Here is a 24,327-nt window from a genome sequence, read left to right as displayed (position 1 = left end):
TCGAATCATTTCAAATTGGTTTCTTGAACATGACAATGAGTTCACTGTACTAAAATGGCCCCCACAGTCACCAGATCTCAACCCAATAGAGCATCTTTGGGATGTGGTGGGACGGGAGCTTCGTGCCCTGGATGTGCATCCCACAAATCTCCATCAACTGCAAGATGCTATCCTATCAATATGGGCCAACATTTCTAAAGAATGCTTTCAGCACCTTGTTGAATCAATGCCACGTAGAATTAAGGCAGTTCTGAAGGCGAAAGGGGGTCAAACACAGTATTAGTATGGTGTTCCTAATAATCCTTTAGGTGAGTGTATGTCAGCAGGGCTCCATACTGCTAAAATGGTCACATGTGTGACAAAACAGAAAATACACTTACTGTATGTGACAACATTCAAATGTTCACAAATAAAGAGTTGGTTATTATCTGTATCACGATGCTTCTCTTTCTCTGTATGTGTTTATAGAGCGAATCCAGTGTGGCTGGATCCTTTCTGTAGGAATCTGGAGTTAGCTGCACAGGCGGAGCATGAGGATGATCTTCCTGAAGACCTGAGTGACATCGCTGACCTCTGGAACAGCCCGGCTCGCACACACGTAACTCGCACACAGACACACTGTCAGAATCATGCCACATCACAAGAACATACACCTTCTCTTTGTAAAGTACGGAATTGATATCTTGCCTTTGTAGAGTCTAAATTGACATCTTGACTTCATAGGGTACTGAATGTATTTCTTTTCTTCCATAGGGTACATTTGGACGTGAGCCTCAGGCCTCTAAACCAGAGGATGACAGATATCTACGAGCTGCTATTCAGGAGTATGACAACATTGCCAAACTAGGGCAAATCATGAGAGAGGGACCCATCAAGGTTAGAACACGCACTGCAAATCTAACATCTAACTCAAGAGTTTCAGATAAAGCTGTTAAGGCTGGAGGCCAACCAAATGAAAACAACATGAACAAACAGAAGATGGGATCATCATAGAGCTTCAGTGCTTTTTGAAGACTGATTTGTAGACACAAACTCATACGATAACATATTTCAAATGCATTTTGAGTTTAGAATCACCATTTATGGTGTTATTTTGTCAAATATTTTGGGACCCTTTAGCATAATGTGAAGTGAGATCATGTTCTTAATGAGTTTAGTTCATAAGACACCACATGACCAATGCTGCCATCCAATCAGGGCTCGCTGCTCAATGTGGTTCTGGATGACTACCTGAGACTCAAAAAGCTGTTTGCTGCTCGTCTGGTCACCAAGTCAACAAGCCACGGTGACCAATCATCAGTCACAGAGGTGGGCGGTGTGACAGGGTGCTGTATTTGCTCTTCCTCTACACCCCTCTTACTCACTGCTGGCTGACTGTCTCCACCCTGTCCTATCAATAGAAACCCTGGGTTCTCCTGCTGTCCAGAGAGATCTGTGTTCTCCACACTGAGTCATGTGACCCTGCTAATGTTTCCCAGGCTGTTTCACAGCCTGCTTACTTGCTCTTCACTGCTTCACTGATGTGTTTGCTGCTCTCACTTGGTGTTTCCGCTAAAACTGCTTTAAAGTTGTGAGTTTTTCTGTTGTTAATATTTTTCTTCTTCTTCTTCTTCTTCCTTACCTTGTCTTGAATCCACTGTCTACCAATCTATAATTCCATGCATCAATCTATTATTAATCCATATCATAATTTATCTACTGTGTTATTTCATCCATTCTTCCTTCTATCCACCCAACATACATCTATTTAACCATCCATGCATCTGCTAATCCATAATTTCACGCATTCATCTACGATTGCATCTGTCCATAATTCCATCCCACCATGCATGCATTCATTTCATTCATGCATCCATCCATTCAAAATTACATCCATCATTCATTCTATCCTCCCATCATGCATCCATCCACCAATCCATAAATCTATTCAATCATCCATCATTCCATCCATACCCATCATGTGTCCATCTATTAATTTATGCATCAACCAATCAATAATCCCACGCATCTCTCTGTGAATTCATCCATTATCATTGTATCCATCATTCCTTCTATCCACCCATCATGCATCCATCCACCAATCTGTAAATTGATTCAATCATCTATCAACCAATCAACCCATTAATCCATGCGTTCATGTTTGCATCTATAATTTCATCACACCCTGCATGCATTCATCACTCTAATATTGCACATTTTATCCATCATTCCTTCCATCCACCTTTCATCAACCAACCAACCCATCCATCCTTTTATCCATCCATCATATACATCTATCCATAATTCCATGCCACCATGCATGCATTCATCACTCCATCATTGCATCATTTCATCCATCCATGTTCTCCTCTCTCAGCTGATCCAAAGTGACCTGGATGATGATGACGATGAGCGCATTGGTGTCGGGGGTCGAGGAACCCTTCGCTTCAAGCACAAGCTCCCGATCGAGCTCAGGGGTCCTGACGGGGTGCACGCGGTTCACGGCAGCACGGGCACGCTTTTGACCTCTGACCTCAACAGCCTGCCTGAAGACGACCAGCGGGCTCTGGCACGCTCCCTTGAAGCCTTGCACGCGGACGGCGGACTGTATGCCGAACGCAACGCCCGAACAGAATCCGCTAAATCGACACCTTTACACAGAAACAAGGGCAGCGACACTCTGTCCGAGAGTCCGTTAGAGATCACAGAATTATGACTAGCCGAGGCCTCGCTGGTCTGAGAAAACGACAGGGTGCACGCCACTCCTGGCTCTTTGTTTTCCTGAGGTTTGGAGGATAGTTCAGGTTTGTAAGGGCCAGGTGTGAGGAGGTGTAGATGTGTGTGTAGACCACGAACGACCTAAACAAGGGCAGTTTATCTTGTCTAGGCTAGTCAAAGAGCACTAAGACTTTAACCACACACACTCAAACTACACTATGACAAACGAATGCACTCTCAGACCAGTGGAAGGCCAAACATGGACACTAGTTTTTATTTAGTTACTTTTTCATATTTGAATGGGTCACCAGTGAATAACGTGGTGATGTTTGTATAATGAACAATTTGAACTGCTTATGAGAGTATATCTCTAGGGCTGTATATAGTGTGAAACAGTGCAGTGATAGTAAGTATTGAGGAGTTTAGCAACAGACAACCAATCGTAAATGAAATCATTCAAATATTCATGCACTTCATATGGCCGCCGGAAGTATCTTTTTACGCTGTTTAGTAGAAAAGTTGATATTTAAACATGTTGAACGGTGATGTTAAACATGTTAACTGGAGAGATTAAGAAACAGTATTATTTTATTAATTGTTTATGTTTTTTTTTTAATCTATAATATATTTCTGAAGACTTAAAGGTGAGGTGTTCAAGTTCATGAAGCAGAATGGCAAAAAATGTCACTGTATTGGTGCAGGCATCCCAAACAGTCTGCCATTGGTTGAAAAATGGTGCACGCTGTTAGCTTAGCTAATATTGCCTTGTCTTTTCAAGGGATCTAACCTACAATGCTCTGTTTAGACACATTACAAGGGTTCCGCCAGTAGTGGGCACTCGTGCAACAGAAGCAATGACGTACATCCGAGTGAACGAGATGGAAGTTAGCGAGGGAAGGACATCAGAAATTGGACTTAAATGCAGCCACTGTACCCATTCTTCAAAATACAGATGGTGTCACGGTGTTTTCCAAGTAGTAGTGCTATCATGTAAATATTCTGACATGTGGTACTCAAGCTGAACTCATCAAAATAACTTCCCCTCCCTCTTGCAGCAACATCTCTTCTCTTGTCTGATGACGTGTTTACTGGCGCGAGTCGCGCGTTTACTCGTGTGAGTTACAACCTGTCCACCAATAGCAAACCACAACCATCCAATCAATTCCCCATAGTCAAAATCAAGTCCCGCCTGTCATTTTTTCTGGTTTGAGAAGCCATTTCACTAGGATATACATGTCATAAAAGAGAAGACTATGCCATCTTTAAACGTTTCCAAAAATGACACTTTAACTATAAGACAAACAGTGGGTTTTAGATACCGATGCACCGATATGAAAATTTTGGCCGATGCTGATAACTGATAATTCTTTATATTTGAAAGCTGATAACCGATATATTAGCCGATAAAACTAAATCCAAATTTTTATATCGTTTTTGAGAGCCTGATTTCAAAAACAAAAGTCTCACCATTAAAAGCCATGTCCCAAGAGCACAATTATAGTTTATATGACAACACATGTTGCACATAACTGATTTTTTCTTTTTTTAAGTGATTCCAATCATATTTCAAGCAATTCAAAACCATCATGGCGAACAGTGCACAGCTGAGGGAAATAATACATTTTCTCTCGGCTTTAATATATCGGCCAAATTTTCTTATTGGGCCAATAATGATAACATTAAAAAATGAACATAAATAGGCTGATACCGATATATGTGATGTGTACTGTTCTTGTCTGATCAATGTTATTAACGATGTGAAAACATTTTTTAGCCTGGGTTAACAGTTAATTGTGAAAAGCCCATCTCCTATAAAAAGGAAAAGGCCACAAGGAAATGGACTGTACTGCAAGCTGCTCTGTACCGATGTCCTTTACAGACCGGATTTAAGACTTTACAGAAATCACCTAATGAACTTTGTTTCACATTTTGAACTGTCTGGAAAAAAGTGTAATCTGCATAAAAAATTAAAAAAAAGGACAAAAAGACGTTTCATGGACCAATGAGGAAACCCAGTCAGCAGACCTAACACTGTTTCCACTTGAACTTACTGAGGCCAGAGGTTTGTGTCTGGTCAAGTTAACCACAAAGAAAGAAAAAAAAGAAGAAAAAAAACACTTTGTTTTTGCTTGAACCGAGGGACTTGTCATGTGTTATGGTTTTAATAAACACGGCAGTGTTTCACTTGTAGTGCTTGTAAGGTTCATGAGATGCCATAACTCAATTTGAACTTTTTAAAAGAAGTCAACCTGTTAAAATATGACAGAACACTGCCACTTAAGACGGGGGAAATACCATGTTTTTATTTTATTTTACTTTTTTGATATATAAAAATAAAGAATATAAAAGATATTTTTGGAAAAGAAAATGCTGACCTACCAAACAGTTGAGTGTAAATGGTTGTATTTAAGTGTATTTATTTTTCAATATTTTATACCAGATTATTTGAGATGTGTGTGTTGTATGGCATTATTTTTTTATAGGCCCTATTCCCCTTTTTTATAGGCCCTATTACCCTTTTTTTGTAACTTTTCTTTGTCATATTGTCTAAGCGTTGAGGCTGTGGATGGAAAATCTTTGTGGATCCTGTTTGAATAAAGGAAATATGCAACCGTTTTGCCTCAAGGTCCTGAAGATGATGATAACATATTGACCAAAGCAACAGTCGTCACGAGGACGGCATTCCTTTAGGTATTGAAGCCCAGCAGGATATTAAAGTGTAAAGTGGCCCTTACATGATGTACGCACGCTGCACTGGCAAAATGAATTTTCTCAGACTAGTTCTTATTGGCTAGTGTAGGCTATTAAAATCAAACTGGAAAAGTTAAACGATTAAAACATCCGGATTCCTACTGTTGTCACAGCGCAAGATATATTTTGTTGTATAGGAATCTATTGCCAGCCCAAAGTTGTCCAAAATAAATGGAAAGAAAATTTCAGTTTGCTATCGTTTTATGATCCTTCCTTATTATATAAGTTAATACAGCTTCTACTGCCATCTTCTGGCAGTAATAAGCGTGCACATATGCTTGAAATCAAAATGGACTATTGTTATTTTTTATATTAATTGTACAACTTTTTTTCATTAATGTGCACCCATTATCTTTAATCAAAATAACATCTGGTGCTTTCAAGTCCTTTTTTTTTTTTTTTTTTATGCCAGTCAAATACAAACAAACATGACAATAATGTTTATTGTACATTAGTAATGACTTTACAGCCTAATCATGAAACATGGGCACACTGTAAATCGTCTGAAGTCATTCAATGTGATAATTTATGCATAATTACCATAACTGTTTCAGGCCCACTATATGTAATATGAAAACTCAAAAAAACAAAAACTCCACACTAGAGTTCAGCCACATCAAACTTTATTGACTTAGAAAAAAGCATTAGAAAGACTTCCAACAGCTTTGCTTGTTTTTGACACACCAGAGGATGGTATTATAGTTCAGAAATGGTCTCCGACTGGTTCAGTTGAGAAGTCTGGGTCGGCCTGTGATTGATGGATATCACAGTTCTAATTAGTTGAGAAACTTCTGATAGGATCTGCATTATGTGGCTCGTGTGGAGCTGGTCGTAGCCGAGGTGCCGGATGCCAGAGGCATTTTCTTCAGCGTCCGGTTAAGCTACAGAACATGAAAAGGCACAGTCAAAAGGTGACAATGCTGATGTTAAATACAGCAAAACATTTATTGCAAAAGGAAATGTGTAGAGTATGGAAGTTTGAAAAATAACTGAAGTGTGTACCTCCTCAAACTTGTGGATCTGTCGGATAAAGAAATCTCCGTAGCGACGGGCAACCTTGGTGTCTGCAATATGGATCATATCCTGATGGAAGACAATGTGATCTTTTTTAGTCTGCACTCACAAATATCATTATTTCATCAGTGAAAACATTCAGAACGAAAATATATTTGCTATAAATCTTTAAGACTTTTAGATCTTTAAGTTGTTTGAGATATTTTAAGATCATATCATAGAGAAACATCCAGCCAATTAAAGGCTCACTGAAGTGCCTTGAAATGCGCAGGATTATTCAGTGTGTTGACGTCATTTCCACTGAAACAGGAATACAGGGGGTTCCTTTTTTAAAATAGCCAATAGCGTTTTGTTTATATCACAGCTCGGCCGGAGCCGTTGAGCTCGGTGAAGCCACCGTTTCCTCCCGATCTCTTCTATATCGCTTTAAAATACAGCATTCTGTGCAGAATTGAAATGGGTCTGATACGTCTTCTGGTCTGCGTCGACTTGTGCTTATGATCCGCTCTGTGTATTGTGTCTCTGGACCGGAGCAGACTGTGTATGTGTGTGCGCTGCGGCGGTTCGCGAGACACTAACATGAATCCAGACTTCATTCGACCCAATGGAAAGTCTGAATCGTTGTAGAAAATAGTAAATGTGAACAAGTGACCAATTTTTGTCGCAGCTTCAGCATCTATTTATCATTTCGGGGGCGGGCCGCTTTAGATTCTAGAGAGCATTTGATTGGACAGAAAATCTGATCAGAACCTGAAGTGCAGAGTGATCAAAATTACTCATCCAGATTGGCAGAAGTGAGAGAATGCTTATTTCTTCTAAATGTGAATTGTGTCAGTTTTGGAGCACACTAGCTTATAGATAGTAAGGTTAACATATTCATACTAAAAGCCAAACAACTTCAATTTTGATTTCATGGGGACTTAAAATATTTAAGAAACTGTAATAAAACAATTTGAAAAAAAAAAAAAAGATTTACTGTATAAATGTCCAGTATGTAAAAAGCTAAAATTGAAATGAAAACTTAACTTTGTGTTTTTGTCTTTAAACTAGAACTGCCTAAGTCAACACACACACACACACACACACACACACACACACCTTGTCGATGTAAAAGTCGACCTCCGATGCAGACTGAAACTCTCCGTCCAGAGCAGAGATGCCACTGGTCCACACCAGGTTCTTCATCTTGTGTTTGAAGACCAGCAGCTGGATCCGGAACTCCTGCTCAGACATGTCCAGGAATCCGGCCAGTTTGGCCACTGGCATAGTGGTGTAGAGCTTCAGGAAACTGAGAGAAACACACGAGTCAGCTGAGGAGTTTTATAACAACCACCATGCTCCAGCTGCAAGTAGGGCTGGGCAATAGAATTCTAGATCAATTCAAGTTGATGCTAAAAAATAGAAACTAAAATATCTTTATAAAATATATAAATATAATTTAAAGTATTACGATTTTTACGGAATGCTTTTAGAATAGAATACTTTTTAGGAACAGGGAAATTTTACTTTTTTCAGGAACAGGGAACCTAACGGTCAAATAAAAAGCACATTTAAGTATTACAAAATATTCACAATAGGGGCTTTGCACCGGAGGACCCTTTCTATAGTTCCTAGAACTACTGGTGGAAGTACCCGGTTATTGGCGTGTTCGCACCACAGGAACTAGGAACGATTTTAGTTCTAGGAACTTGTTTTTGGGGAACTAAATTAGCTCCTACTTCAGAGGAGGGTCTAACCCAGCACAATAAGAACTACCAGTGACACAAGTGTACATTGACTGTCCAAACGCGATCTGCGTCCTCTATCCTCCAGCTGTTGATGTCTGTAAACGCCGTGCTTAACCGGTCCGAATGCAACCAGGAAAATGGCCCTGGGGGGGAAATTAGCTGTTTGGGAACCGCCCTGGTGGTTAGTTCCTAAAACTGAGTTCCTAGAGCTATGTGGTGCAAAAGCCCCTAATGTTTCTAATTTATAAATATACCATGAATATCTGCTAACTCCAGGACCAGACACAGCATATAATTCTTGTTCCTCTAGACAGAACTGGCGTAAGCGTGAAATGAAGGGTGTTGTACCTGCGGATGGTGGAGAGCTGCGCCTGCTGCTGCACCTCCTCTGCGAACACTTTGAGCTGCTGCTGGAATGGCTCTTTGTGGTAATTTGGATTAACGTTATCATAGTTTGGAACTACAGGTGACAGGAACTTGGGGCAGGCAAAACTGAACAACTCCTCAAACACCTGTAGATCTCTGAACAAGAAGGGGGAAACAATCAGGACTTTTTAGATGTTGTGTATACTGTAGATACATAATATGTATGTGTGTAATTTTAATACTTTTAGTCAGCAATATAATACATTTATCAACTGACAGTAAAGACATTTATACTGTAATGTCTTTATAAATTAAAACAAATTTTGTGGTTTCCACAAAAACATTAAGCAGCACAACTGTTTTCAACATTGATAATAATAAAAAAATATGCAGCAAATCAGCATATTAGAATAAGTAATGATGCTGAAAATTCAACTTTGATCACAGGAATACATTTAATTTTAAAATGTATTAAAATAGAAAACAGTTCAAAATAAATATTTCCACAATATTACTGTTGTTATGGCAAACAAATCAAATAAATGCAGCCTTGGTGAGCATTAAAGACTTCTTTCAAAAACATGAAAAAAAAATAAAAAATCTTACAAATCACAAATATGTAGTATATAAATATAACTTTAATAGATAAAGTGTTTGCGTTCTCACCCTTTCTGCATGCGGAGCATCTTGTCTCCGTACTTCTCGCGGAGCTGTGTGTGAATGCTCTCGTCGATGCGCATGGGGTACATGGTGAGAGCGATGGCCAACAGTCCGTGCATCTGCTCGTTCTGTTTATTAATCTGAACATCACACAAAACATGATTTTGATTAAATATCACACCATTATGACAGCATATAATAGATGGTACAGCAGAACGCAACCAATTAAATCTTAAGTATAACACCAGGAATAATAATGCACAAATATCAGGACTGGCTCATGAGATTTTACCCAGTCTCACACACACACACACAAAAAAAAATCTAATTTTGCAGCACCTTTAAGATGTTTTGTATTATTTTAATGACAATGAAAATTCTTATTACTGTAATTATTCTTATAACTGTGTCCAATTGAAAGAATTATCAAATGAAATTATCCTCATTACTGTTAACCAGCTATTTTACAGTAAATAAAATACTATAATACATTGCTTTTTTGTTTTATTTAAATCAGCATACAACATAACGAAGCAGTACAACAACAAAAATGATGCAAATGGAACAAATACTTCACTGACCATCTCATATTTGTAGGTGGTTCTCTGGAACATGTTTCTGGTCCTCTGGATGTAGAGCAGGATGTTGGCGAAGACACGGATGGCGTCCTGATAGCGTCTCATCATCAGATATGCAAAACCCACATAGTAGTAGGTGGTGATCTGACACTCAGGCACACGTGAATACATGCTCTGAAACACACCATGAACACAACATTATCATACTGACACATAAACCATGAGACATCCATAGACAGTGACAGTGCTGCACCTCAAAGGCACCTCAAGGGTGGCACCTCAAAACATCTTTGAGGCTCGAGATATACGGCTACTCGAATTCTGAGCAACAATACAATGTAAAGGTTCCAAATGATAGACTTGGATGCAAAATGTTGCCCTTTATTATACAGAAATTTGCTGTTGGTGTATTAGCCTAAAACAGGGGTCAGGAACCTTTTTTGACCAAAGAGCCATTTTTCTCATTTTTGGTTAATGCATTTTTCCAAAAGAGCCACAGTATATATATATTATTTTTTATTAAAGACGTGCTTTTTTCCAATAAAATTTCAACAGTAGCCTAGCCCAGTAATTATTAGGTCCATAGACAACTAAAAAGAAACAAATATTCAGCAAACAATAAATAATTTGCAACATGGAGTTGAGTTACCAACTGATGAGCATAAATCCTGTGTGTGTGTGTGTGTGTGAGTGTGAGTGTGAGTGTGAGTGTGAGTGTGAGTGTGAGTGTGAGTGTGAGTGTGTGTGAGAGAGAGAGAGAGAGAGAGAGAGAGAGAGAGAGAGAGAATGCACACAGTACTTGCATCTACAGTGTTTCCATGAATACTCGACTTGGCATTTTGATATCTTTCTGTGTTTATTTGACCGTTTAGGCGCGCAAAAAAAAGACAAAGGCTACTATGCTTGTCCGTGTTGCGCTCGGAGCGCGTGCACAGCATCCTGTCAGTAGAATTCAGTTCTCTTTCGCGACTTATCGCGCTTTTAATATTTATTTTCAATATTCTTTTCTTTCTCATTCATTCATGTTTTGTTATTAATAACTTCAAACAGAACGGTCAACTGAAATCTGTGCGGATTATCAACAATACGACACATTTATAGGACATAAAAGGGTATGTGCGGCAAAAGTGAAAGTAGGCTAGGTGAAATGTTTCGAAATGTCTCTTTGCACAGCAAAGCACCCGTTTCAATAAAAGATATATTAAAGTTTATATAGCCTACTTTCACATTTTTGCTGCTGTTCTAAAAATGGTTTTCGCCACTTAAACAAGCTGCAGCTGCTTGAATCCCAGTGCAGGAGCTCTAGGTTACCACAGAAACGCAAGCGGTTAGTTGATTGCTGTGGTGACTCGTGACACTCGCGAACAGCACTGAACACGCATTTTTGCAGGTACAACTTGATTATTATTATGAGCATAAACTTTTCATTAACTTCAGTAGGCTGTACAACAAGGGAATGCAGATGAAGGGCAGCCACGTGATACACATGTACATGACGTCCGTTTTCACAAATTCGTGTTGTTGTAGTTTACACAGAGACGATAACGGTCTTGTTTTAAAAAAAAAACTTGCACCTTGAAATCCGTTTTCAAAATTTCGTATTTTAAGGCCCCCAAAAAATGGTTGTCGTGTAAATGGCTCCTTAAAAATTAAAATAACACTGGTGCTGGGCTATTTTATTACCTTCTTGTTGAGTTCGATGTTCTCCAGGACTTTGATGGCCTGATAGTAATCGCCCAGCAGAGAGTGAAGCCTCAGTAAACCCACCAGACTGAAATAACCCAACATCTTATAGAGCGAGTGACGGCCGTATTCTCCAGCCACTGACTCGGGGTCACCTGTAACAGAGACACCAGCGTCACACTGAGATCTGGATAAAGAAGTAAGTGTGTGAGGGCCGGTTGACGTCTTTCACCTCCGCTGGTGTACACCTCCAGCTGACGGTTGATGTTGCTCTTGTCCACCAGAGAGTGAAGAACATTTAGCACGCTGTGAACGTTCCAGATCTTGGGATTGTTCCTCAGGAATTCGATCTCTTCTTCTGATTTCTTGGCAGTCTTACAGCGGTACTGACTGAATGACTGGAACTGCAAAACAGAGACAGAGAGAAATGTTAAAGGGGTCATCGGATGCCCATTTTCCACAAGTTGGTATGATTCTTTAGGGTCTTCATGTAAAGTTTGTAACATACTTTGGTTAAAATTCCTCAATGGTTGTGTAAAACAGCTCTGTTCACAGTGACCCGTTTCGGTGCATGTCTCTTTAAATGATAATGAGCGACTGCTCACCCCACCCCTCTCTTCCACACATATAGTGCTGCCTTGCTGGACAGTATACAAATGGCTGAGGGCGAAAATATGCTAATACAGGACAGTCCGTCAGCGGTCGTGGGCGGAGCATGAGCAATATGATCATATTGCTCAGGAAATCCAAACGGCTTGGTTATTGAGAGTGTTTAGACTTTTTGAGGATTAAAAAAAAAAGGAGTGAACGGATTTTTTTCACTGTATGGTGGTTGTGTCCACACACTGCAAAGACACATTTATATGCAAACACCATATGAAAGTGAATTTTGCATCCGATGACCCCTATAAGAGATATAAGCTTTTGACTTTTCCATGAACACATCAGTAACACAGAAGGTGCCAGAACAAGAGGGCTTTTGAGGACCAACAGTCTCCTTAACCACATGCGCTTCGCTCTTACCTGGTAAATGAACTCATCGATGATGTCCCACAGCCACTGGTTAGGAAGCTCCAGAGGTGCCGGTCCATCAGCATCTGAGAACAATACACCACATTAAATGTGCTGATGTAAAACAAGCTCATATTTAAACCTACGCAAACTCAGGATCTATGACTGGGCGATATGAATAAAAAAAAAAATCTTTTGACAATATTCAACATACACTACCGTTCAAGAGTTTGGAGTCTGTATGGTTCTGTAATGTTTTTGAAAACAGTGGCTTACCAAGGCTGCATTTATTTGAACAATAATACAATCAAAAAATAATACTGTGAACTATAATTCTAATTTAAAATAACTTTTTTATTTTAATATATTTAAAAACGTATTGTGATGGCAAAGCTGAATTTTCAGCAGCCAAATGCTGTTTAAAGAAACATTTATTTGCAAAAGAACACTTTTGTATCATTACAAATGTCAATGTAATTGTCCTTGCTGAATAAAATAAATGTTTTACTGACCCCACAAATTTGAGTGGTAGTTTATATGGAAACCAGCAGATATTCTGATAGATTTTTTAAAAATAATTATTAAACTTAATCATTAATTTAACAGTCCATATATTAAGACATATTAGCTATATAGCTCAATATTTATGTGTACTGCAAAAATAAGCCAGTAAAAATAATCTAGCATTTAAAAATACATTTTTTAGGAAATTTAATGGCCAAAAAAATGTATTGCAATGCTGCTTAATTTTATATCATCACACATGTCTGAAATATCACCCAAACCATATTCCATCACATGTAACTGGTGTTTGGACTCACTGAGGATGTAGTTGAAGAGGTTGCAGTAATTATAATAGGACTCAAACCTCTGGTCGAGAGTTGGACCTCCCTACAGATGAGAAGACACATGACAAGAGCTGAAACTTAATCTAGGGCTTCAATATATATATACACAAGAATTTTCTTGACTATAACACTAACAAGACAGATGAGCAAACACACTCACGCTGACTTTGGCGTAGATGTGCCTGTAGTACAGCTCCTTGTAAAGGATCAAGAAAACTGCATCTGTAACAGACAAAACAACATGTGCAAGTCAGCCAAAAAAACTAAAACGTACAATACCATCATCAAACTGTTCGGTTAAGAGCCGAGTTAAGAGCTTCGGATTCCTGAATACTGCAAAAATCGAATTCACTCACCATTACCAACCAGGGAAGCGATGGCTTCTGCCTCAGGCCACGGAGATGTCTTAAAGAAGCGTTCTGTAAGCTTATTCCAGCTGAAATCAAATAAAACATGATGATACATCAAGATTTCCCTACATACATCAGAAAAGTCCATGTAACCGTACGGCTGCGCACCTGTTCTCATAAACATCCTGGATCTCGTAGATCTTCTGCTCAATGCTCTCGCTGGACACACGGTTGGCCTGCAGCTCGTAAACCTTCTGATCGATCAGGTCTGAGATGGTTTTATGAAAATATTGCAGGAAGTTCTTGATGACCTCAGGGATCACATGGTACGTCTGCTGGTGCTCATACTGACGTTCAAAAGCCAGGTCGGCTTTAGGGTCGCCTGCAGAAGACACATACTTTATTTAGCCATCTAGGTAATCAATCTGTTCAAAAGCTTTATTGGGGTGGTAAAAAGCTTAAAATTGCCAAAGTATTAAAAAAAATTGTGTATATAAATTGCCATTCAAAAGTTTTGGATTGGTAAGATTTTTTATCACCAAGGCTGCATTTATTTGATTAAAAAAAAAAAAAAAAACTGTAATATTTTTTTATTTATTTATTTTATTTTATTTTTTATTTATCCTTTATTTTACCAGGTGATGTCCCATTGAGATAGTCAAATCTCTTTTACAAGGGAGCCCTGGGGCAACAATTACACAGGTTACACAGAATCACAAAACAGACAAAAAAAACAAACAAAAAAAACTGATCTACAGGACAGTACATATAAAACAATGTAAAATAACATAAAAGGCTCATTGAAAACATGTGCATTGTTCAAATTTGGATTGTTTAAGTAATTGTTTAAAATGTTCAAGAGGGATAAGAAACGAAAGCTTCAAAACTTTTTGGAGTAAATTCCAACACCAAGGAGCAGCATAACTAAAAGCAGTCTTACCAAATTCAGTTGTTACACGCGGGATATTTAGAGCCAGAATGTCAACGGAGCGGAGATTGTAAAGGTAATGATTCCTGGTCAATATTGTATAGTATTATTACAATTTAAAACAGCTGTTTTCTATGTGAATATATAGTACAGTGTAATTTATTCCTGTGATCAAAGCTGAATTTTCAGCATCATTACTTCAGTGTCACATGATTCTTCAGAAATCATTCTAATATGATACAAAAGATTCTATTTCAAATAAATGCTTTTCTTTTGAACTTTCTACTCATTAAATAAAAAAAAATAAAAAAAAATTGTACACAACTGTTTTCAACATTGATAATAATGATAATGAATGTTTCTTGAGCATCAAATCCACATATTAGAATGATTTCCGAAAGACACTGAAGACTGGAGTAATGATGCTGAAAATTCAGCTTTAATCACAGGAATAAAATACATTTTAAAATATATTAAATAGTTATTTTAAATTAATAATATTTAACAATATTACTGTTTTTTGTTGTTGTATTTTTAATAAAATAAATGCAGCCTTGTGGAGCAGAAGATACTTCTTTTAAAAACATTAAAAATCTTACTGACCCCAAACTTTTGAACGGCAGTGTATATATGAAGAGTTCAAGTGCCATCTGAAATTTTCTTCTAGAATGATCATTTTTAATCAAGCTTGTATGTTTAAGGTCAGTAATAATTTCACTTAAATTACAATTAATAGGTAATTTTCATTGTCATTTAAGTGAAATTACTGAACTTAAATATACAAGCTTGATAAAAATGATCATTCTAGAAGAAAATTTCAGATGGCACTTAGAGGCTTTTGCATCTGAACTCTTCATGTGTACGTTATATATATATATATATATATATATATACATATATATATATATATATATAACTTATATGTGTGTGTGTTGTTTGTTTTTGTGTCTTTATCTGTCATCTGTATTCAGATACTTACCGGTGTGATAGTCATAATCAGTGGGGTAGGTATAAGGGTCATACTGCACACAAAAAGAGAGTTTATACAATTATTAATCTGACATGTTAACATTAAAATGCAGGGTGAGGGTGAAGTTTGTAATAAACAAAGAGAATGAAACTTTGGTGTGATCGCGATGCTCCACTGATTAAGATCAATACACGCTAACGTCACACGCTTTAATCTCTTAAACACGCTCTCGTGTCAAAACAGCCACTCACGTTAACCTCTTCCTCTTCATTCGGGGCCGGGAAAGACATGATGACCGTTTATTCCTCTAGTTGGAGTATAATTCGTTAATAAACCTGTAAACTCCACAGCTGCCGCAAAGCACGCGCGGAGGAGAGAGAGGAAGTCCACTGCACATACTTCCGGTGACGCACCCGCAGCGCACAAGGCATTATGGGCCAGTGGCGGAATTATTTTACGTAAACTTTCAGATTTCAAGTGTTAAATTAGAAACGTCTGATTGGTTAATCCTGACCAGTTGCATAAACTGCTAAACCTAGTCTTACAAGTTAGTCATCCAATTATTTGCTGTGAGACTGTTCATAATTTTTCAGTCAGTTTGGCTACATAAAACCGTAAATTGATCTAATTTGATACCGAAAAGTAAGACTGATTACACCTAACCTACTGATAGCTGGTCATACTAGTTCTTAAGGCAACTAGTTATCTGTAGAAAATTTGGACTAAACCTATTTTACAAGATATTTTCTATGGTGAAGGTTCAATGATATCTAGCTGCATTATCATATGTGTCCAGTAGATGTCCAGATGTTCCAATAAATGAGCAGCAATCACATAGATCTGCCAACTTCGAATCTGATTTATTTCATGAGATTTTTTTTTTTTTTTTTTTTTTTTTTTTTTTTGGCTTTTATAATGAGGTTTTTCGTCAGCTCACAAGATAAGTAATGAAACACCATGGGTTATTGCGATTTTGTCTACAACAAGACTCCCAATCACTATCTCTATAGTGTTGGCTCTACTGAAGATCTGATGATTTTAATGAGTGAATTCATGCTTCACTGAGCACTGCTGAACACGAGAGGCAAAAATAGAACGTGTGCCCTTTGAATTAACAATAAATACGTGAGGTTTTGAAACCCCACATGTGTAGTTCTGTCTCTGCATCTGCAGTCGTGGGAATGGAGGCTGTTATGAGTTTCAATAACTGCTGCCATATGTCTACTTATTTGGCTTGAAAAAGAGAATAGGAGAAAAGCGGTTCAAAGTGTTTTGAATTACTTTAAGCCACTCTGGCATGTCAGTGCAAACAAGCCAAATTGTTTAAAAAATAAAAACACAATAATATGATGATGATGGCTTTCAAGTCTGAGTCTGCAGTTATTATTAATAGAGGTGCTGCTGCTGAGGGGGATGATTTTCTGTGGATGAAAAGAGTAAATGAACATAAAAAAAAAAGTTAAACATCATCACTAATGGTTAATAGATCATGTGTTCATCATGCACATCCAAATAGTCAGAAATGCTATGATTATTTATTCTATCTATCTATCTATCTATCTATCTATCTATCTATCTATCTATCTATCTATCTATCTATCTATCTATCTATCTATCTATCTATCTATCTATCTAGCCAGCCTATATCTATATCTATATCTATACAGTCAATATACATCTATATTGTTCAGACACCATATATAATTGATTTTTTGTTATTAGAAAAAATAATAGTGGGTGCAGGACACTAGTTCATTTATGTAAGTTAGGATAACAAGGTGTCCGAATAAATTTTGATTTGACTGTATATCTATCTAGGCCTATCTATATACATATATGTGTACTTACAGTGTAGGCCTACCTAATAAAGTACTGGGTATATAACTATACATGGGTTAAGATAGGTTTAGGGGTAGGTTCTGGTTAGTACCTAGTTATTACCCAGTTATTGCAATTACTATAAGTACATAGTATGTGCATGGGGAACAGGACTGTAAAATAAAGGGATATATATATATATATATATATATATATATATATATATATATATATATATATATATATATATATAAACCAGTACAGCTTATTACTTCTTCCCAAACAGAGAGTGATTTACATGTGTTGTTGAGAAGACAGAACCCCCTACCAGCATCTGTAAGAGATTCCACCCAAACTCACCTCCCGACTACAGCACGGGCATCCGATAAACACACACACACAGAGCGAGTGAAAGAGAAAGAGAGAGAGTCACAGACAGCACAGGCACTTGAGCAGAGGAGAGCGTCAAGACAGTCCAAACCGAGCGCTTCACTTTCATTACGCACAGAGAAAACACACAGAGCACAACCCGCAGCAGCACTATACAGAACACACTGCAAGAGCGGTGAAGGCACGGGATTTAAGGAATTAAGCTTGACTTTGGAGAATCGATCGTGTCTGAACATAGTTTTGTGGATTTGGTGCGTCTGGAGAGCTGTGAGGATGCGCGTCTCGGTCCTGCTGCTGCTCTGCGCTCTTTACGCAGGAGACGCGCACAAACTGTCCGCGCTCACGGTGGGTCACCACACTTTATAATCTCTCACATTAATATAGTTTATTGTACAACTATGAATAGTCTGTATATGAAAATATGTTTTATAAGATTTCTGACTGTTTTAATGGTCTTTAACTGTTTACATGTTTTGTGTTCATATTAATAATAGACCTGAAAATAGACGTTAAAAATAGTATTAGTAGTATTATCAGTATAGTACTAATAATATGAGGCTAATTTTCTTTTTACAGTTTAAATGTATACACATATGTGGCACAATCAAAATTAACTGTTTTTTTTTTTTTTAAGACAAATATGTCATTTACCCCAGCAAAAGTGTGTATGATCAGGTAGAAATAATTCCTGATTGTAAATACAGATTTTAACTTGTGGTAGTTTTAACAGTGTGGTAAAATATAGTAGTGCTAATTTTATCATCAGATCCAGAATTAATCTTTATTGGCCAAGTATGTTAAGTGTTTTTTTTCTTCTTTTTTTTCTAAATAAGCCAGTTTGAAATGGGTTTATTTTAGGTTTCGCACTGTGGGTTTGGGTTTATACTCAGAGCATCTTTGTGCTTGTTTTGTAAAGCGAGAAGCTCGGATACTAGAGTAAGGTGAGGTGGGTAATCATGGGAATCCTATTTAGGCTCAAGAGTAGTGATGTTTGTGCATTCACAATTCAGGAGGGTAACCAGAGATCCACAAGCTTTCTTTCAAACAATCGCACACACACACACACACACACACACACACACACTAGCTCCTTACCCTAACCCACTCTAAAAAAAGCTGGGTTGTTTTAACCCAATTTGGGTCAAAAATCTAATTAAAATTTAATTAACAAATTTAACCCAACTGCTGGGTTTATCCATATTTGACCCAAAGTTGGGTTGAAACAACCCAGCATTTTTTAAGTGTCTAACCCACCCTTACCCTAAACCTACCCTTAACCTAATTATAACCTTATCCCTAAAACTAAGTCTTGACCCTCAAACAGGCTTTTAGAGGGGTCTCAGAAAGAAATGTCCTCACTTTACTCTCTTTGTCCTCACTCCGATGGTCTAAAACTCAAACCGGTCCTCACAAAGTACAAGTACACAAACACACACACACACACACATATGAGAGCTACAGGTGCACACCCACCTCATGCTTTCCCTTATACTGTATGTGGCAGGCGCTTGGTTTTGCCCGCGAAGTGCTGGGAACAGAGATATTCTCCCTCCCTGCGGCTGCTGGCCTCTACATGGACGTCTGCCTGTGTACACAAGGTTAGGGCTGCTGATTGCGGGAAGCCGCTCCCCATTAACTGAGTGAGAGAGTGAGTGTAGCTTGTCCCAGTGGGATATGACCGCTAGAGAGAGAGCGATGCACAGGCACATTTGTCCGTCCAGAGCCTGGACACAGAGCAGCTTTGACGGACCTCGAAGCCCAAGCATTTCTGTCCAACCAACCCGGCCCTGCCCTGCCGAATGCCAGAGAGGCTTTGCACTTTCAATAGTGAGACAGGAAACGGCCCACTTTCTAATCCATAAATGTTGTTAAATGGTCAATATTTGTGTACCTGTCAAGAGTTGCAACAAATGTAGTATATAATAAAGTGTGCTTTGCAGCTGTTTGGTACCATTTCCATTTGTGGTCACATATTTTGTTCTTTACCAAATGCACTGAAAATATGCAAAGCTAAATGCACATGTGAGAATCAAATGAACAGAGCAAAAAAAATTAAAAATATATGGAACAATGCTATTTTAGTGTCACTGAGATACTAACATAGTTTTGATTATAATTTTGAATTGGTATTTATTTTTATACATAACATTGTCATTTTAATTTTAGTTAAAGTTTTAGTAATTTGTTGTTTTGTCATTTTATTATGTTTTTATACATTTTTATTTCAGGTTTTGTTTGAGTTATTTTAGTACATCAACTTAAACTAAAAAAAATAAAAAAAAATCCATATTTTATTTCAGTCATAACATTTGTTTTATTTTAATGAAGGACATTTATTTAGTTTATTTAGTTTTAGTTAACTAAAATAACCCTGATATGGAATCCCAGGAGTGTTATTTTCTCACCGTGTTGAAACTGATCAACGCTCTGCTGTGATTTCACGCAGTCCGGTCCCTTCTGGGCCACGAGCCGCTGAGTTTTGGCCTGGCATAGTGTTCCTGGTGCTGATGGAGGCTGTTAGCACCACAGCCAGAGATACAGTTGCTGTCAATGTTCCTCTGCTGGCATCTGCTGTTGCTCGGCCTTCTGGGATGGCAGCTATGTGGCACAGGCATGAATCAGGGCCTGTGATGACGAGGTCTCCTGGGCACCTGCTGCAGTTCGTGCCGGAAAAGGAAGATATGCTGTTATTTGAGAGAGAGAGAGAGAGAGAGAGAGAGAGAGAGAGAGTAAACATGGGGATTTAATTCACGCAAGCTTATAGGTACGAACCTCTCGCTCCAGAGCAAGCACGGCTCTGTTTAAATAAACTAGCCGTCCTGAGGTGTCAGATTCACCTGTACTAGTCCGTCATAGTCCGTCGCTAGAGTTCCCATCTTGATCCCATTAGAAAGGCTGCATCCTGAAGCAGAACAAAATTGGTTATAATAATAATAATAATAATTCATTACTTTTATATAGCGCTTTTGTCGGCACTCAAAGCGCTTTACATAGAAGGGTGAATCTCCTCAACCACCACCAATGTGCAGCATCCACCTGGATGATGCGACGGCAGCCATATTGCGCCAGAACGCCCACCACACACCAGCTTACTGGTGGAGAGGAGACAGGGTGATGAAGCCGAAGCCTGCTTAGCTTCAGTGGGAAACCAGTCTTGGGCTATAGGGTGATTCGGCTGCTGCTTTTTTAGAAGACAATATATATATTTTTTGCAGTCTATTGTCAAAAGCATAGTGATGTATAAAGTGGCCCTTAAAGAGAAGGCGCTTTCAAGCCAAGCAGTTTTCTGTTGATTAACGTAGCAAATTCGCTTGACCAACTTTAAACCCAATGCGAAATCTGCATGAGGAAATATTTCGTTCTTGCGCGACATTCCATCGTGTGGATTCCTATTGAAATTTGCAGTGAGCGCACCTTGAATCAATCCATGAAGGGGATTATGGGAAGGAATGCACAGTTGTCAGGCTCAGAGTGCTGTGATTTACGAAGGAACACTCTGGTCGACATCTCTTCGCTCATTATTTACAGGTCGAGTAGGGATGCCTCTTCATCTAAACCTTAACAAATGTCTGTGGGTAGTTAACCTGGAGGTCAGAGGTCATCCCATCTCACTCCTCTTACTCAGCTTGGCAGAGCGGAATGTGGGAGGCAGAGCAGTGCAGCACAAACCCTCATCTACTTTCTCATTCACACACACACACACACACACACACACACACACACACATGTCTGGTTCACTATCTTTGTGGGGACTCTCCATAGACGTAATGGTTTTTATACTGTACAAACTGTATATTCTATCCCCTTACACTAACCCTACCCCTAAACCTACCCATCACAGGAAACATTCTGCATTTTTACTTTCTCAAAACAACTCATCCTGTGTGATTTATAAGCCTTTTGAAAAGTGGGGACCACTGGCTGGTCCCCACAATGTAGGTGATCTCAGGTTTTAGTATTCTTATGGGGACATTTGGTCCCCACAATGTATTATAAACAAGGACACACACACACACACACACACACACACACACACACACACACACACACACACACACACACGCACACACGTTTTCTGTAAGCAGACTGATCTCAGAGCAGTGAGCTGCTGCATTATGTTGTCTTCTATGTCTCTGATGTCCCCAGAGTGTGTATGTGAAGTTTTAGCTCAAAATACCCCACAGATATTTTTTTTGTAGCATGTTAAAATTGTCACTTTCTGAGGGAGCGCAAAAACGCGCTGTTTTTGTGTGTTTTCCCCCTTTAAATGCAAATGAGCTGCTGCTCCCGGCAAAGAGGGCGGAGCTTCAAGAGCTCGTGCATTAGCAGTTCCAATTACCTCACACAGATATGCACTGAAAATTTCAAAAACTTTTAGCCTTTTATGTTCAAACCGGAGTCAGACAAAGATGGAGAAACTCAAGAAGAAGTGACAACATGCAGAATGCAACAGGACATTTCTGAATGGTTAGTTGACAAATGTATGTCGCTGATGTGATGTGGAGTTAACTATCTTCTAGTCATTGACTAGCATAGCTTTCATGATAATCTGTAAATCGCATTCGCGGGGTTTATGTAAAATTTAGGGTTAGTGATGTCACTAACCCGTGAAGAAGCTCATTGTAGTCCCTACCTGTCGTTTGTTGTAGTCCGTTAAAAGTGATTTCTGTAAAAGAAAATATCTCCCTTTGCTTTGGACTTTGAGCGTCATAACTTTACAGATGTTGTTTATTCTCAAACAGCAACATTACACACTAACTAAAGTTAAAAAAGTTAAATCATAATCAACCACCCCTTTAAAGAGGCTGTGATTGAAGGGTGGGCATATAAAATAATACACACATAATACTCGTTTCATATGCAAATAAGATATTTAAATAGTCTTAAAAGGACAAGCACAAGTTTAGTTGTAAGGATCAGAGAGACATTGTGGAAAATGGTCATAAAAAGGTTTTGGTGAAAACGAAATTTGACTAAGATCAAAACACATTACTAACATAATGTAGTAATGTAGAATCTATTTTAGTGACCCAGAGTTTAATAAACACATTATCACCCTGTTTGCACCAGTGAAACTGTTCTACATGAATATCAGATGCACATTTGCATAGGAGAAGACTCATAGCTCAGCTGTGCCAAATACCTTTGAAAATCATTAGGAACAGTTCTGTTTTCTGCACCAGTTCCACATATAGCACTAGCAGCACATTTTCCACATTTGCTTTCTTGAGTGTGACACGTTTTTTCATGAGGCGAATTTTGAGCTACTTCAAGCAATACTGTGCATTAAAAGGGAAAATTGACACAAAAGGGAAAATTCTGTCATCATTTACTCACCCTCATGTCGTTTCAAACCTGCATGACTTTCTTTCTTCTGTGGAACATAAAAGAAAACTTACTGTAAAGTGTTACAAGAAAATATTTTGAGATTCGTCTTTTTTTCTCCATACAACAGAAGTCAATGGTGACCAAAACTGTTAAAAATATCTCATTTTATGTTCCGAAGAAAAAAAGAAAGTCATACAGGTTTAGAACATTAGGGTGAGTAAATGATGGCAGAATTTGTAAACATTTTGGGTGTATTGTCCCTTTAACAGACAGAAAAAGCCAGTAAAATCGAATGTTTGGTGGTTTCAGATGGAATAAAAGACGGGCATATTGTTTGTCGTTCCTCCGTGATTTTCCATTTTTAAACCGTTTAAGCTGGTCTTCCCTTCCACACCTCCCTTCAGAAATCCATGTATATCAGTCACTTCATAACAGAGGCTGTTCAAATGGTGGCCGTTATTCATACGCAAAACTATGCACCTGCACGAGAAGAACAAACATCTTTTTTCTCTCTCATCCTTCACATGACTAGCAGCAGGCTTTCCCTTTTCTTGCCGATTTTTCACAGCAATTAAAGGCTTTTCTCTTTGATTGAGTTAATAGCCTGGATCTAGCCTGTCACTTTCTTCCATTTCCACTATGCTGGAGACTAACGATGCCTAGCCAATCCCAGGAAGCCCCCGTCGGGACCCTTTCACACGTCTGCGGGCTCTCTCTCGCTCTCTTGCCTGGCCCCCATTGACCCTTTGCGGCCAAGGTGTGAGGGGCCTCTCTGGGTCTGTGGTCGGGAGGGCCCCCCCCCATCCTTTCTGGGGCCCCTCGACCCCCATGTGGCCCTCTGTGGGGCACAATGCACTCTCTGCTGGAGGTTGGCCCCTGGATCACTGCTTTCAATCCCACAATGCCTCACTGCCAAAAGGGGGTAATAGGATTTGAGGTTTGTGTGCTGGTGGGTCTTCTGAAAAATATGTCATTTTTCTCTCTCCTCATTTCTTTCGGTTCCTCCAGCTTAGCTTTTCATCTATACTGATTTATTCTTTGGGAGGGAATGATAAAAACAAAAGATAAAGAAAAAATAAAGGGCTGGGGCTGCTGTGGAGCACTAGAAGAGTGAAACAGACCATGGATCGTTTTGTCTGCACTTCTTCGCAGTATAGAAGATTATTAACATAAACATTTATCCGCTCACATATCCGTTGTGCTAAACG

At 38.7% G+C, this 24,327-nt stretch overlaps 3 protein-coding genes across 6 annotated transcripts in view; 2 read left to right on the top strand and 1 right to left on the bottom strand.

The window, feature by feature from the left end:
- The window catches only part of cdh23 (cadherin-related 23), a gene marked incomplete at its 5' end in the record, with an annotated part of 91,874 nt that extends 86,563 nt beyond the window's left edge, over window positions 1-5,311 (top strand). The window contains 4 exons of the mRNA XM_084392210.1: window positions 469-598; window positions 754-876; window positions 1,198-1,308; window positions 2,357-5,311. Of these exons, the coding sequence (XP_084248336.1) occupies window positions 469-598; window positions 754-876; window positions 1,198-1,308; window positions 2,357-2,695 (703 nt within the window). The 3' untranslated portion in view covers window positions 2,696-5,311. The remainder of the gene's footprint in view (window positions 1-468; window positions 599-753; window positions 877-1,197; window positions 1,309-2,356) is intronic.
- Window positions 5,312-6,054: 743 nt separating this feature from the next.
- Window positions 6,055-16,030, bottom strand: eif3s6ip (eukaryotic translation initiation factor 3, subunit 6 interacting protein). Its single transcript, XM_084392347.1, has 15 exons — window positions 15,835-16,030; window positions 15,593-15,635; window positions 13,854-14,067; window positions 13,692-13,771; window positions 13,496-13,557; window positions 13,309-13,378; window positions 12,500-12,573; window positions 11,709-11,880; window positions 11,477-11,631; window positions 9,797-9,967; window positions 9,222-9,355; window positions 8,538-8,711; window positions 7,561-7,750; window positions 6,451-6,531; window positions 6,055-6,329 (listed from the first exon to the last, which is right to left on the bottom strand). The coding sequence occupies exons 1-15, from the start codon at window positions 15,871-15,873 to the stop codon at window positions 6,255-6,257; spliced, it is 1,734 nt and encodes a 577-aa protein (XP_084248473.1). The 5' UTR covers window positions 15,874-16,030; the 3' UTR covers window positions 6,055-6,254.
- Window positions 16,031-17,802: 1,772 nt separating this feature from the next.
- smoc2 (SPARC related modular calcium binding 2) overlaps window positions 17,803-24,327 on the top strand; it is a 36,103-nt gene continuing 29,578 nt past the window's right edge. Inside the window, exon 1 of one of the 4 annotated variants that reach the window (XM_084391182.1) lies at window positions 17,803-18,136. In XM_084391182.1, coding sequence (XP_084247308.1) covers window positions 18,065-18,136 — 72 coding nt within the window. In that variant the 5' untranslated portion in view covers window positions 17,803-18,064. The remainder of the gene's footprint in view (window positions 18,137-24,327) is intronic. The other 3 variants (XM_084391183.1, XM_084391184.1, XM_084391181.1) reach the window with 3 other exon arrangements.

Source organism: Rutilus rutilus, assembly GCF_951802725.1.
Source record: "Rutilus rutilus genome assembly, chromosome: 20".
Classification (NCBI taxonomy): Eukaryota; Metazoa; Chordata; class Actinopteri; order Cypriniformes; family Leuciscidae; genus Rutilus; species Rutilus rutilus.
Note: the sequence above shows the minus strand (reverse complement) of the source record. Positions and strands in the feature narration are given on the sequence as shown.

Excerpts from the sequence above, each read along its gene's own strand:
- eif3s6ip (XM_084392347.1), bottom strand. The coding sequence starts at position 15,873 with ATGTCTTTCCCGGCCCCGAATGAAGAGGAAGAGGTTAAC. Across the intron at positions 9,968-11,476 it reads ACATCGAACTCAACAAGAAG|AGCATGTATTCACGTGTGCC; the intron begins GTAATAAAATAG and ends GGTGTGTTTCAG. Across the intron at positions 9,356-9,796 it reads CCACCTACAAATATGAGATG|ATTAATAAACAGAACGAGCA; the intron begins GTCAGTGAAGTA and ends TGTGATGTTCAG.